Source organism: Nothoprocta perdicaria, unplaced genomic scaffold (assembly GCF_003342845.1).
Source record: "Nothoprocta perdicaria isolate Ctin4 unplaced genomic scaffold, notPer1 scaffold_173, whole genome shotgun sequence".
Lineage (NCBI taxonomy): Eukaryota > Metazoa > Chordata > Aves > Tinamiformes > Tinamidae > Nothoprocta > Nothoprocta perdicaria.
Genome location: NW_020454905.1, coordinates 58,056 through 74,675, shown reverse-complemented (window position 1 = coordinate 74,675; position 16,620 = coordinate 58,056). Strand labels below are relative to the sequence as shown.

At 33.3% G+C, this 16,620-nt stretch overlaps 1 protein-coding gene across 1 annotated transcript in view; it reads right to left on the bottom strand.

The window, feature by feature from the left end:
- The window catches only part of DGKB (diacylglycerol kinase beta), a gene marked incomplete at its 5' end in the record, with an annotated part of 260,260 nt that overhangs the window by 191,122 nt on the left and 52,518 nt on the right, over nucleotides 1-16,620 (bottom strand). Inside the window, 4 exons of the mRNA XM_026036252.1 lie at nucleotides 1,556-1,630; nucleotides 8,619-8,692; nucleotides 12,607-12,723; nucleotides 16,564-16,596. Coding sequence (XP_025892037.1) covers nucleotides 1,556-1,630; nucleotides 8,619-8,692; nucleotides 12,607-12,723; nucleotides 16,564-16,596 — 299 coding nt within the window. The remainder of the gene's footprint in view (nucleotides 1-1,555; nucleotides 1,631-8,618; nucleotides 8,693-12,606; nucleotides 12,724-16,563; nucleotides 16,597-16,620) is intronic.

The following is a 16,620-nucleotide window of genomic DNA, read 5'->3' as shown; positions in this document are numbered from 1 at the left end:
CTGTTCTGATTCAAATGATTGAAGTTTAAATGGTTTCAGTGCTGGTTTTCTGTCTGCACTTAATGCTGCCCTCTTGTGCTTCTGCCTTAAAATACATTGTCCTTACATCATCACAAGACACAGGAAAACCAGAAGTCAGTTATAAACGGAAATGCAGTCAATAAAAGATGTACACTTGTCAGTAAAAGAAGTATACTTAGCTCGATTTTTTTTCAGTTTCACTGAGGCAAGCTGAATTTGAACAAAAATATTTCAGTGATTTTAAAAGATAGCAACTCAACCTCAAGTAAAGCACTACTAGGTAAATATATACCTTATATAAGGCAATATTTGTTGCTCATTTTGTTTGTGTTAGTATTTACTAAGAAATTCTGAAATAACTTTCTGTAATTTTTCAATTATATTTGTTTTCTGGACTAACACTGTTTAAATTTTTCTTAGGTAGCATAATTACTTCATATTTGTTGTTTGTGTTTTGTTATAGTAATAGATTAGCATTAGCATGCAGTTACTGTACAGAATTACAAGAATGAGAAGAATCACAAATTGCCTAATTTCCTTTTTTTTTCCAGTATTTTTTCACCATACTGCAGGTTGTATGATAGCTTTTATGACAAGATTTAGTCAGCAGAGTTAGCACTAAGTATTCTGAAAATCGACTTCAAAAATAAATAATGAATAATAAATAATAAATAATAAATAATAAATAATAAATAATAAACAATAAATACATATAGAACTACTTCCTTTTTCACTTAAAAATCAACACATTTTCTGTATATTTAATCTTAAAAACAACAGTAATAGCATAAAATCTTAGAGCAAATGCTTTCCAGTGCAACAATTGAAATAAAATACTGTAAGGCATAAATCAGGTACTTTTCTCCTTTTCTCTTTCCTCCACCAACCTTCAAGACAAACCTCTCTATATAAAACATTTCAAGGTCCAAATAGAAAGGTAAAAATGAACATTCAAACAACAGTATAAACTTTGTGTCAATGAACATATATATACATTTTATTATCGTCCTGCATCTCTTCTGATTGATGTAAAATTTTATAGATCAGTCATAACTAAATAATATTCACTGCATGCAAACGATATGTGGACAAGTTGTTCAGTACTGATGTGTGTGTACATATATATTCACACACACATACACACATACACACATGTGCACATGTGTTCATTTAAAAGAAACGTATGTTTTGCGAGTCACTCTGAGGCTGTTCAAATACTTGCAACATAAAAGTAACAGCTGAGCGAACTCAGATTGCTGATATAGCAAGGAAAGCTGAAAATGGAATGAAATTTATCTCCTAGTTCTTACAGGGCCTACACAGTCATCAGTATAAAATGATCTGTAGTAGTACAATATGAAGAGGATATGTTGTTTTATTTCTACATATTTCTAATATCTGTAACTTCTGCAGCCACTTATAGGTCTGTGGTGTTGACACATTTGAAGCATACTATATGTTCCTCAGCCTCTTCATTTGATTATGTAGTTTTTATTAAATGAGTTCCTGGTAATTATATTAACTGTAGACTTACCCTGGCATTGGTCCATTTCCAGAAAGGCTATAAACTTGACGAGGATTTAAAAGGTATTGGAATTTTCTATAAATTCTGAGGAGGAAAAACAGAGGGAAAAAAACATGGTTTTGTATTTTTTTTTGTAAAAACAAAATGAAACAAAATAAACAGAAAAAAAGTCGAAGAATTTACAAAGTTAACACATACTATAGTGACATAAATTACAGGATCTCATTAATACAAAAAGAAGATCAAATATTTGAATATGACAATTATAAGAGTTCATATCTACTCTGTGTTGAGGACATAATATTGAGATGTAACCGCCTCAAGCTTGTTGCAATTCAAGTGCCTTTCATAGAAATAAAAGTGTAGGATAGGAAGGCATGATAACATAAGAAAGGATGACTCAAAAAAAAAAAAAAAATCACCTACCAAAAATGTCCCCATATATTGAACAGCATTCTGAGAAAGCAAACCTATTGTCAGCTATTGTTAGAATCAGTTAATGGAAATTTACATCTCCTTTAGATTATATTTAAAGCAAATGAACACCAAGAAGACTGAAAACTAACAATTTAATTGCATCACACTCATTAAAAAAATCTCAATAATAGGAGGGAAATTACTGATTATGGTATGTAAAGTGTTATCCTATTTCAGAAGGAACTACTGGGAAGTGATTCTGTGATATGGTAGAATATTTCAAAAATTATAATCTCATAAATTTGAGGTTACTTGTCCTAAAAGCATGACAAATGTTTTGTGTCTTGATTACAAACATTAGAAATGCAATTTCCTGCATTCACTACAATGAACAATGTTGTACCCCAATTATTTCTTATGTAGAAATAATCAAAGACATGAAAGAATTTGAGCTCTAAATGACTGAATATAGGCCTGGACCTACAAAAATAGTTTGAATTTATAAAACCTTCATTCCTGCTTTTAATTGCAATGTTTATGTCCTCAGGCTAATTAATATTTTAATGTTTTAAGTATACACTTATTTTTCCACTAGCATATCTCCTCCTTTCATTTTAAATAACCTTTACTACTGCTTTCAATAAAAAAGATGTATCATAAGAATTGAATTCTTTTAACTTACATGTTTGCGTAATTTCAAATTCAGCAAAATTAAACTGTCTAGACACTATCTGCATTTTTTTGAATAGAAATACATAATTTATCAAGCTAGATGGAAGAGGAGGGTATAAGGATACTGAATGCAAACAAATCTATAATTATCTGTAAAATTGCTAAATTGGAAATTTTTCTTATCAATTATTTAGTGATATTAGTTTCTTTATAAAGCATTATATTCAAACACACACACAATCTATTCCTGATGCTGCTCATGACAGAAAATGTCAATATGAAATGATTGGTTTCTCTTTGCAAGCAAGCACATTTTTGTCAACTGTTGTGATTATGACTAAATCAGACATTTGTCAGCGGATTTACAACACTACATTTTCATTTCATATTCAGTATTTTACTGATGCAAAGGGATCCTATTTTTAATTTTGTATTTAGTACGTGTAAGTTGCCTGTCAGTGACAGCGGTTGCTTCTCAGTGACAGTGATGCCATTTAACCTGGTCAAAAGTTCAGTGAATTTAACCTGTGTAATCTGAGGGAGTTCCTAAACAAGAGTGTCATGAAAGCCTAAAGGTTTAACTCTTTGCTGCCTGAAATCAAAAAGTTGTTGGATATCAGTGAAATGGTGTAAAAATGGTCTTAATAAATAGGGAGCTACATATCTCTAGCCAAAGTCTAGAAGCCTATGCACTGTAATGAAGAGATGACACTGAATCCTATGATATCAGCTCAGTTCAATGCCATTCATAGACAGTGGTTGATCAGTAGTACCAGCAGAATCATGCTGTACTGACTCATTGCAAATGACACATCATGCTTTAAATTACTACAACACATATTTCTGTACACTAGTCAGTGTAAAATTTATAACTTAAAAGATGATTCATTTTAGTTCAAGCATTTAGTTCAAGAAAGAGAAAGACAATACCTAAGTTTGCCTTCAGACTGAACTGTAGGTAGTTCTGATAGTGAGTGGCACATTCAAGACTAGGAAATGGACAGTAATTCAGACTTACCAGTCTTATAAGTACAATTCCGAATAGCCTAAAAATACTGACGTATTTTTGGGGGGGGGGGGAAAAAAAGGAAAAAAAAAAAAGCTTGCTTCTGTTTTCAAGGAAGAATTCAGACATAGCTGCCTCGTGACTGGTGATTTGTGCAGACAAAGCACCACAGCAGTGTAGTGGGTAATGCTACATAAGAGAGCTCATTGTGACTGAGTGCAATTCCATGAACAAAGCCAGAGTATGAAATCACCACTTGCCATCACCCAGCTGGTACCTACATTATAACACAGTTTGCCAACATCCAGTTGTGCTTATGTAATTGTTCACTGGGCTATTTTCTGATCTAGATAATTTCACAGATTCAAGTTAAAACACAAATAGTCAGGAAAGCTTCTCTGCTGTCATTTCGTCCCCCCACTTACATCATGCTCAGGATATGATATGCAGTGGAAAACCCAAAACAGCTSTGCTAGCATAACTGAGGAGGCATGAAATTACAGTAGAAAGGGCCAAGAGAGCTGGGATCTTTTGCAGGTCTCCTGACTGCAGGTGATTGCTTGGCGTGAGCTAGACCAAGCAATCTTTCAAAGTCATAAGATCCTGCTTTAGAAAGTTAGGAGACATAGAGGGACAGAAACCTGTTGGTACTCCAAAACTGTCAGGAAATCACCAGAGGAAAAGCTGTACACAGCAATGCTGCCTGCAATATGGGGAATGCATTAATTCAAGCATCTTGGGGATAATGTAAACTAAGGAGAGTTTAGGCTTAATTTATCAATAGTGACAAGTAAAGTATTCACTCCCCAAGTAAAAGAACGTTAATATACCTCTCTCTAGGTTACATGGTATTAAAAAAAAAAAAAAATTAATCACTCCTATATTTTGTCTCCATGTTAGGAGCTTAGAAATCAAGTATTATGATAAGGTGGGATGGAAGAGGTACTTTGAAATAAAGTTATCTGAAAACAACAAAGGTCAAAGATATCACCACCCTGTGCTGCACAGAACCTGAAAGTGGAGTCAGCAGGAATAGTCAGAGTACGGAAGCTGATCTCCAGTGCATCCAACCGCACATTTGCCAAGGAAACAATTGTTTAAGCTCACCTGCTGGTCAGGCAAATAAATTACAAAATGGGGAAGGGGAAAGTAAAAAAAGTAATGAGTGTGGCAAAACAGCAATGTGATTTAGTACTACTCTTATGTGAGAAACATTACCCTTCACAGTAACAGCCTTTAGAAGCACTACATGCCGTAACCATTTGGCAGTTGCACATTCTTTCTGCTGAAAAAAAATCTATATTGTCAATTATGTAGCAATTTTGTACATTTTATTCACAGATAATTCACAGTTGTTATTTTGATAAGTTAAATCTTAAAGACAAACATGCAGGAATGTTAGCTCTAGGACATTCCATTGGAAATGGAAATATTTTTTTTTTTTCTGAATAAACATACAATTGTTTAAATTTCTATTTTATGCACAATTATTGAACATGTTAAATTGTAACGCAGCCTAAGGAAGACACTTGATTTGGTTGGATAAACCAATGGATGATCCAAATCCATTTTAATTAGTTTATTTTTGGTCTATGAAAGGKTAAAATTCATCTGATACTTATGGCTTAATACATGTTAAATGATACACTTTTTATATTTKTTATAAACATATCTGCACTGTGGCTAATCTTTTAAGAACAAATACAAATGTTTAAATGTATTTGCATTGCAAGTGATAGGCAATTGATACCTATCYCTCCATTTGAGAAGATATCATGAATGAATTATTTTCACAGTACTTTATTTTGTTATATATCTGAAAATTATGCTATTAGTTTTAAAAAGAGAGAGCTATACACATTTTACATAATGGTTCTTTTTTAATAGAATTCAAATTTTAAAACATTGATAACCTAAATATGGTTGTGGAGAACACAGATGCTCCCAACCTGAACTACTTTTATCTTCTGAATGCATTCTTTCTGACTATGCATTTATATTTTCCACTACCCCTCTGCTGCAACACTTAAAAATTAAAGTATCCTTTAAGTAACCGTCCATTACATTAAAGTGACTGATCCTCTGTTCTTTTCCTTTCCATAGGAGAGATTTGAAAAGGCTTGCAAAATAGGAATTGAAAAAGGGAAAATTATTACTGAGGGAAGCCATTTACTCAATTTGGTGTTAGACAGATGCATGCACTCTCTCCAAATCTAAGGGCACTGAAATGGGTTGGCTTACCATATGGCAAGGCATAAAGTCTCATACAGGGGAACTGTGGGAACACTGGATTCTTGACAATATCTGCAATAACCTTTCTGTGCTCAGTGAAAGTCAAATAGAAATCATAACTTCATTCATCATGATCCCTGAAATATAGCAAAGTATCTTAAAGCATCTTAAGTAAAGACTGAAGACTAGCTCCCACTAAAACATCACCTTAATCTGACTGAGCCAAGATAATGAAATTCTCATGTACAAAAATTAGCAGGTTCTCCCACCACTCCTGCTACAGAAATTTTGATTTCRTTCTGATCTATCCTCTATTCTTAAGTTTCTCAATACCTGACTAGATTGCAAAATTACTATAAGCAGAAAGTCTAACCTGAATCACCACCACTGTGCATTTTTACAAAGCTATTTATGTCTTCAAATAGTCTTTCATTTTACTTTTCGCAATATATAAGTGCTGCAAAAGTCCAGGAGTTTCCTTTTTTTCTGGTTACTGACGATCTGTCAGACACGTGAAAACCAAGAAAAGTTAAAAAAAATATCGTTATTGTTCCCTGGAAGTGATTTCATACTTTAGATTAAATCTTCCAGGTAATATGTGATCTTAATGTCTTTATTATTTTGTTACTGGAATCAATACAAAATGTCAACACCCAAAAGGCAGGCAGAAAAGCCCCTTTTAATAAAATATTCCATACATGGAATAACATTTTTTTGTCCCTTTTAAAATCTAGTTTTACGTGAAACCATGAGTTATAAACATCCCCTGCTAGTGACTGACTTGAAATATGTCTGCATGGCTTTGTAGCAGGGTTCTTGACATGTTCCTGCTAAGATAAAATTTGAGTGCAGCCCTGACAAATTAGTATGCAGTTAAGCATTATATTTTCTGTGACATCAAAGCCAGCCTACGAGGTTATACTTCACTATACTCAGCTGCTTGCTGCTGTCCTCATACTACCCACTTTATTGTGTAATGAGGTTTGTAGATAAAGTTGTTAGTGAACAAAACACGTAGGCACATTTTTGAAGGCATTATTTTTTTTTTTAATTCAGATCTTTCCTTTGATCTGTTTGGCCCCATTAACAGGTGTATTAACATTAAGAGATGCCAGATTGCTATATGTGAATGAAAACAATAGACTGAGTTGGGGATCAGGTTTTTAACTTGATTTAACAGAAGAGAATATGCATCATTAAATGACATCCCTCATGCTCATTAAGCCTATTCAGCTAGTAACATCTGGGACCAATTCTGAGCTGGGAAATAAAAGTGTGAAACAGCATTTCCTTTAAACTGGTTCTGTGTTATCACTAACCATGTAAGCACAGCTCTCTAACATACCTCTCACATACATATTCCCAAACTGGATTCCTGACCTGCTGACTTCATAAGCATATTACAAAACAAGGCAAGCTGTGTGCAAGCACTTTCCCTTCCTCAGTGTACCTCACACTACGGTGTTTGTACTACAAATGTTTACCACATAAGCTTCAACTGTTGGCTGACATTGTATTATCATGATTGCAAGGCATGATCTTGAGAAATTGTTTATCCTGAATTTTTTAGATCCATCATTTGCCTTTGACATAATGAAGAGCTGTTATTGACAGGATGATAACTAAGTATACCAGCCTGCAGACTATAGAACACAGTCCTAAGTAATAACCCCTTCTGTCCAAGGACTTGGAGCATAGTTTGGATTAAATGTTTTTGACTTACGAGATTTCCCTAACCTCTGCCTTGCAGGACTGTGTGCCTTTTTGGTTTAAATAAAGAAAAGAAATGACCTGATGGGGACAGCAAGGAAGAGGAAGGGAGAGTTGACACTCTCAAAAACCACACTAGATCCTTCCTTTTGCGCATCGGAGTATCCACGTTGTTCACTGTCCACAGATGCCCTCTTCAGAGGGGAATTGGTCAAAAAAATGTAACCTTTTTCAAGATTTGAAGAATAAATTACAGCACTGGTATTTGAAGATAGTCTAAAAATCATGGTATTTACATGATAGAATATGTTTAGATCAAAAATGGTGATATTGTTATCACTTATGAGTCTGAAGTAAATCTTGAAAAAGAGCTTGTAGAACAGGAGAAGGTCCTTGCCTTTGTTTTATTATTTTCACACTGATGCACTAACATTTCAGCACACATATAGGCTTTTTGAACTAAAATTAATATCACTACTTACATACTTGAAATGCAGTACCTTTAGAGTCTATGTGAATAGATTTTGATACTCTAACTTGATTGTTATAATGCTTTCTATCTACTACTCCTTGTATCTCCAAGACTGAAAGCTTAATTATTAAGGTAAGTAAGGTAAGGTAARTTACTCTACACAAGGTTATATATTAGAAAATGGAATAATGTCTACAGTTTAAAAGCCTTTTTGCATAATTGAGATATTAAAACTGTTTCAACATGAACTTTACAGTGCGAAATACAGCAATTCATGCCTTTGTGTAAACTGTACAAAATCATGCAGTAAGCATAGTTACTGTTTCTGAAGTGAAATGAAGCACATGCATGGAACTGTTTCTAGTTTTTAGTTGCAGAGGTTAATAAGCATATGCTAACGTGCACCGATTCCAAAGAGGGTAATGGGAATGTCCAAGTCATATCTTTAAAAAATGCACTCCATTTGGGATTTTTACTCATGTCTAAACTTTTCAAATTTTTAAACATATCACAGATCAAATACAGGAAACAAATAAACAATCAAAAAGAGAAATAGTTCTTACCTCTCGCCTTGTTTCCCACCACTTTTAGGATTGACAAAAACTAAAAGTGGATGAGTGCCTGGAACTGGAGTGATCTGAAAGAAGGGAATAACACAGCCACTCATTATTGCTGTGTGTTGCTTTCATTTTTTTTTCCTATAGTAGACAGAAAACAAAAAGCTTAATGCAAACTCTATGTTATGCTATATAAACCAGCTGGAAGTAATTCCGCAAGTTGCAATAATCCTCACTTCATTAATTTCCCACAAATTATAAGTGACATTTATGATTTTTTATGCTAGCTGTCTGACTTACAGCTGTGATGCCATTTTAATATGCAATTCCATTGAAATCAATACTGATATATATATAGGTTATATCCATCAATAGAGAAAAAGAAATCAATGAAAGAAATGTATAACTTTAATTCTGACAAAACAGTAACTTCCTATGCCAAAAAGCTATGAAGAAAGCATATTTTGTCGTGAGAAGCAGGAGAAATTACAGAGCTTATAAAAATCAAGCATAGCTATATTAAATCTTTAACTTGAGGAAAATCCCCAAAAAAACAAGATTTTTTTTTTTTTTTAAACAGTAGAAACCTGCAATAGTTGAAATGAYGAAATCACGGAGTCTTAAAAACCTAACAATCAGTAATAATTAGCTCCTTTAAATAGCTTGGACAGCTGGGAAGTTGAAAAAAAATATAGGAGATTATATGCGGAAGTTACAAATCTGAGGAAAAGAATAGGGAGAAAGATGGAAAAATACAGAAGACAATGCCTCCTTCCATCTCCTTTTATTCTCTTCTGTTTGGAACATATTATATTCTAAAATAATGTTCAGTCTTGTTGAACTAACACATTGCTTAGGTATTTTTAAATGCTAAAGATGTGAGTTTTCACTGCTTTTGCTCCACTGACTATGAATAATATAAAAAACTTTACATCAGATGAATAGTTACCTCTAACACCTGCTTATAATCATAGATTAGTCATACGAAAGCAGTATCACTCTTTTAGCCATATATCACCATTCTAAAATATTTAAAAGTATATCAAGAGTGCAAAGTCAACATCTCCAAAGTCATGCACTAATAATTTAGATTGTCTCTGTTTCAAAGGGGATATATATTGAAAATTCTTGCTCCAAATCCTTACTCATAATTCCTGAAACAGTGGAGTCTTTTCATCTGAAGATTGTACAAAATATATCTTCAGGCAGAACTTAAAGAACATAAAGCTAAGGGAGTTAGATTGACAATCCTTTATATATCCGAAATTCCTTTTTTTTCCCATCAATAATTATACAAAAACTAAGTCCAATTCTGATCCAATTCTTAAAAAAAAAGGAAAATTTTAGCAAAAGCAGTGGATTTAAATCTAGCCAAAACCAACACAGCATCATATTCCGTGCAGTATATTCTGATGGTAGAGTACTATAGGTGAAGCACATAAGCTATCAAATTGCAGGACATATTGARGTTTGTCATATATTTAATTTTTGTCTACTGTTTTAATCAATTTTAGTTATTTAGCCAATTCACCAGATGTTTGTTCCTGKGAACTAAGTGTAAACCAACGGTGCTCACTGTGACAGAGATGGACTACCTACTGAAATCCCTTAGGACACAGGTTAATTAATGAGACTCATCCTAAGGTTATACATGATCTATTACTTCCTCTAATTAGAAATAATAATCCTGATCATTATGCTGGTTAGCTAGAAAGAAGTAAGATGAATGTGCTTAACTATGATTAATAGTCTTCTATAAGTTGTGCAGATCTCCAGTGCCACTGAGTTATGTGCACACCACTCTGATGGAAGGAAGGTTTTGCCTTGATAGTCTTCTCAGCAAAAATTATATCTGACAAACTTATTTTATTTTTTTAACAATCTTTTATTTCAAAACTTAACCCTATCATTACAAGTAGGTGGTCTAGGATCATCAAAAAAAAAAAAAATCTAGAAATCAGTTTGTATTTTACTTTATGCCAAAATAAGATCTCTCCCAATTAATTTCTTACAGCTTTTCTAAATTAGTTTTCTAAATAATGTAACATTTCCATATATAATTTACAATACAAACTAATATTTAGACTAAGTTAATGAATCTTAGGCCAATCAGGTGTTAATCTAACAATGTAACGTATCTTCATGAAGCTATTAGAAGATAATTTAATTTTTTTGTGATAAAACCTACAAAAAATGTTTCTTTTCTTTCCTTTTTTGTTTATTTTTTTTCTTTAAGAGGAAACCAATTATATACAGCTTCATCCATATTTAAAGCAGATGTCTCACAGGACTTATGTGAGGATTTCCCATGTATTTCTAAAACAGTGTCTTGGGATCTTAAGTCATAAATAAATGAAATTAACAATCTGATTAAACAGATAATATTTTCTGATTAAAMCAACGTTTCAAAAAAACCACAAAAACTCTTTTCTGCTGTCTAAAATCACTGCATATCATGTTCAAATGAGAAGACATGAACAATATATTGGTGTTTAATGTACACTTCAAATAATACTTGAGTACTGGCCAGTTTGACTACTTGTGTACTTTGGCCAGCTATGACAGAACTACAATATCACAATTTGATCAGCTACAGAAATTTTTATTCCAGTTCATCCTGAAAATATACTGCAATATTATGGAAATATACTGCAAAATTACTCAAACGTAAGCAAACCAATCCTGGAGGTAAAATAAAAAATGGTACTACTACTTAAAGCAGATGATACCAGAAGTATCTGAGGTACTTCTCACTGGAATAGCACAGATACATTCTTGGGTCTACAGAATTCTCCATATGCTTCCAGTAGCATCCATTTATTAGAGCTTCTCACACTGTGATTAGACATAACTAAAGCATTCAGTCAATAAATACCCTCTTTGCTTCATGCTTCACCTTTCACAGGTGATCTGATTACTACTGCAATCTGAGCAGACAGCAATCTCAGGAAGACAGCCTTGAGAGCCTTGGAAAATGATCACTATAATATCATGACAGGACATTAATGGAGCTGTCATGTGACTGCAGATTTTTTTTTCCATTTGAGTTGTCATAATAGGAATATTTTGTGAATCAAAAAGGATCAAAACACAATACAAATAAGCCTCTCTATCTTGACACAACAAAGTAATCGTGAAATATGAGGTGTTCAGTATTTGATCTATGTTAATGGGATCTTTGTCATTGTACTGAATCTCAATTCCAGCACATCAAAAGATACAGAGAGCAGTCAACAATGTAAATTAAATGATTATCACATTGTTCTCATGATGATCATTTACTCCTGAGGAAAACCAAAAGTATCACATACATGAAAATTTGCACTACTCAAAACTACCCCCATTCTCAAGGAAAAGMAGCATAGCAGTTCAGACAGACCTTCAGACATTCTTTAACCTCCCTACGACAACATTTGCCCATAAATTTCACACATAGGTACATACTATCAGGTTTCTTTCAAAGTAGAAAAATCTCTGTTTTAATAGATAAAACTACTATTGTAACTTCCTTACTTATCTCCACCCTTAAGTGTTCCAAATACCTTCTTTGGAAATGTCGGGAGTAATAACTTTGAAGTTTAATACACCCATCTGATAGTTTAAAAGTCTAACAATGATCTAGTCATGGGTTCAGTTTTATCAAGTAATTTCAAACAACACTGCATGACAGTTGCAGCAATTCAAAAAATTGATATAAAATTGATTCAAAAAGTAAAATAATCGGTTTCATCTTCAGCTTGCAATCTAAGTGTTACAGAGTCACTAACCCTTTCACCTTAATGTCTTAGGAAGTCCCATCAACTATATTAGAAACTGAGGACTCCTGTAAATGGAAATCCTATGGAAATGGAAAAAGTTACCTTATTGCCATATTTTCTAATTGTAAGAGTGAAGTCTATATAGGAAATATTTTCCTTTTAAGATTGCTCACCCTATTGTTGTCTTCATACCTACAATTATCTTCTTAAAATTAAAATAACAACAATAATCACACCTGAAGACCTTGTCCATCTACGGTGACTGAATTTGCTCTTTGCATTTTGTTCCGTTCTCCCAGTTTGTTCATTTGCTGGGGACAACTCTTCTCTTTTTTCACTGTTGCCTGTCTTTCCTTTGGAAATAGAACAGAAAAAAAAAAAAAAAAAAAAAAAAAAAAAAAAANTACAATGTGTCTGTACAAAATTTGATTTTTCTAGTGAAGAATGACAGATTCTGCTTTAATGAAAATGAGATCTTAGCCAAGTTACCACACAATGTCTGTCAACTTCATGTAACATCTGCCTTTGTGCCTAGACATCAACTAGGCAACAGATAGATGGAAAGTGTGCAGTCACAACACCAACTAAAATAATGATATGAAGAAAACCTGGCACTGCAGGTTGGCATTCTGCAACTTGAAAGCCAATCATACAAAATCTTTAAATGTTTAATAASTACATTTATAAGATCCAATACAATAATTTATCAAAATCTAGTGCTAAATGTTGACAAAGGTTGGCTACTCTAACATACTTTGGTACTTTTGGCAAAATATACCTATTCTAAATGTACCATAATTAATTGACTGTTTACCTTTAAAAGGTATATATTTAAATCATCTTTTTATATAATGCATATTTTGTATCAGAAAGATTATATTCAGTCCAGGGGAAGTTGTAAGTTTATATCAAAATCCAAGAAGCTGGCAACTTTTAATAGTAACAATACATAGCACAGGTAGACAGTTATTARAAAAAGGAAAACTCTTCAAGAAAAGTATGCTCTTGCAATCATATTTTCAACTGTTGCAAGGTCATTCCTAAGAACTGCGAAAGTTAAAAAAAAAAGTCCTTGTTCTTCACATCTCATTTTCTTTTCTATTTATAAACTGCACCCAGCATGTCCTTTCAGCATGCCCCAAAAATGCACCATAAAATAAGACAGCAGATGTTTATCACATGGAATCAGTGTCCCCAAACCCAATTGCACTCCAGTCACTTTCCTCACTTCACAAGAACAAGAGGCTTTAAACTAGTCAAGGGAATGGGCTGGCACAAAGCTGCAGCAGCAGCAAAGAGCATGAAGGACATACACCCCCTGCAACTGCACTCAGTAAGCAGTTCATTAAACGTTCTCATTTGCCTTGCGAACCAGGCTAAACACATCTCTGTGGTACCTCGAATAAAGCCTAGGGGATTTCACTAGCAATTAATCCATGCCGCTCTTCCTAGAGCAGTTTAAACTGGTAAGAAATGTTGACATAGACTCTCTAGAATGAATAGCATAACTCCTAACATAATGCAGTGCCCTCCTAGTATTACTGTTCCATTTAATACAGTTGTGCACAATCACTATTTTTATACTACCCTTGGTTTCCTCAAATTTCAGTACTGACATAGCTTCAATCTAGAACAGAGTAAATAATGTTCTGAGTCATCCCAGGATGCTGTGAGTAGCCAGGTGGAGAACTGTGGAAATCCAGTTACATTTCCTATAAAAGGGCTGACAAATACACTCCATGGAATAGCAGGGGAGTCTACGTTATTTCCCATTCACAATGAGTTTCCTAAGAGATTAGTTGACCAAGCTTTTGAATGCTTTGAATAAGCAGACCATTTCAAGAGACAGTCTAAGAGTCTAGACTACATATCGCTTTAAATAGAAAGTTRTCTTTAGTATCTTTTAGTTAAAAAGAAGATGAAAAGGCTCTGTAGAATAAACTAGTTCATCCTAACCTTCAGAGAGATATATAACGCCCATTTTTCTGCATTTAACAAGAATCCACACTTATTTATTCAGTGATTTTTACAACTGGAGGCAGGACAAAGAATCCAAGCAGAAAAAGATTTGCAATCTCACATGAACATTAATGCACCATGGCACTGCTTAGTGCCAGGAATGGAGAGTAAGATAACTTCAATATGAAGGAAGGTTTCACATAACAAGCAGCTTTGGAGTTTTAAACGGTTTTGCAAATAACTACTGTTAATTTGAATTGCTCAAAAGYCACTACATGATATATAGAGTAACCACATCATGTTAGACAGAAATTTGTGTTACATGATTTCATATGGACAAATCTGGCCAATGAATATTGCAATATACTCAAAAATTAAACCAGTTGTGATTAATGCAGACACATAGCGCATGCAAAAACAGACACATAACAAAAATCAAAGATGAAGAGAGAACTTTACATGCTATAAAAATGTTAAGAAGCATATTTCTGATAGTTCAAGGAAGATAATAGGCAGGAAAAGACTGAGTACATAGGGAATGCATGTTGAAAAAGTTTTTTTGAAAAAGAACAACAAAACAAAACACTGTTAAAGAAAGGCCTACTTATAATGTATGGCACCAAATAACTCCTTTCATATTTCATGCTATTACTTAGAGCAATTTATACATTGCTGAGAACTATCTTTACATAAAAGATGTGTACCCTAAAGCTCAAACCTTCTGTTATCAATCATTCACAAAATAAACCCAACAACAACTACCTCAAGCAAAGTTTTGCTGCTTTTTCAATTCATTCCAGCATGAGAAAGAGCAGCAAATATCCTGTTGGTCGTAGGACTGCTGCATCACCTTTCACAAACATTGTTTTCCTAATTTATATTACCGAGTCCCATTAGCAAGAAAGTCACTTGCCTTGCAAACCAATATAGCTACTCCTATGCAGTGACTCAGGCAATATACAGGCCAATAAAATCAAGTCATGGACATAACACAGTATATGCAAAAAGCATATTTATGATACAAAATTGTCTGGAAAATTGTACAAAATCTTATGTGGATACTGGGCCTATTTCTTTCAATAACGATTTTTTAAAAAAGTACAAATGAAGTACTTCCTATTATCTATCTTCTATACTATTATAAGTCACTGCATGTATAAAAAGTAATGTTTCGAAACACTGGTGAAAATCATAAGAGATTCTAGATTTTCTGAAGTTATGGAACCTGCATATATGTCACACTACAAGGATCTAAGTTATGGTTTATATGAAATAATATAATAACCTGCATCCTAACTCTGTAATGAATATTTCTATATAAATATTTCTATATAAAGCCACACAAAAAGAAACAATCATCATGAAAGATTTTAAATAACAATTACTTGCAAATATTTTTGTACAGATATTTTGTATTTTATATGAAAGAGAAAGCTGGCTTTCTAATCCAGTTGCAAATGATTATTTGAATAAATTTCAGGAATTATGGAATTCTTGAAATATTCAAGACTATCATGAAATARATAACGTAATTTCCTTATGAAATAATAACAATTTAATAAAATCATCTTTGGATAATAGCATACAATTTCTAACTTAATGTTAGAATGTGACATGCACTCAAAATAAGCAAAACACAAACGTATTTTTCAAGGTAAGAAATGCTTATACTATAATTGTCCCATATTAATATCTTTAGTTATAAAAGCATATCAAATGATTAATGTCTCTATAAATTATTATTTTTTTTCTRGTGGACATGCATGAAGTTGACCGAATACAGCATTTTTAAAAGCTATTGTACATTTTGATGGCTCTAAGAATCAAGCTTTTGATTGGTATATGCCAGAGCATATATCCCTCAAAGAGGCATTTATCATAGTAAGAATCTTTTCCACACATTTTTGCATCTCTCGTGCCCTCTTTTCTTCTCTTGAACTCCCACTCTGAAGTCATTGTCCATTAACTGATAGGATGAAGCTCCCACCATTCAGTACCACTCTAGTAAGATCACTGTCAAATAAAAACCTCCTCTCAATTTGACCTATCCTTTATTCATCCAAATAAGAAAAAAAAAAAAAATTGATAAATGAGATAGGACCTTTCCAGTGGCAACACAGAACACCATGTCCAGATAGTTAGCTCAGCCCCAAAATGCACTTTATAGCAAGAAGAATGCGCATTATCAGATCCATCAGTACTCGTGCGTACATGGATGCCTCCCCGTTACGCACCTCAGGGAGTAAACCTCCTAAAGTGGGAAGCGTCTGTTGGAAAAAAAGGAACGTTAG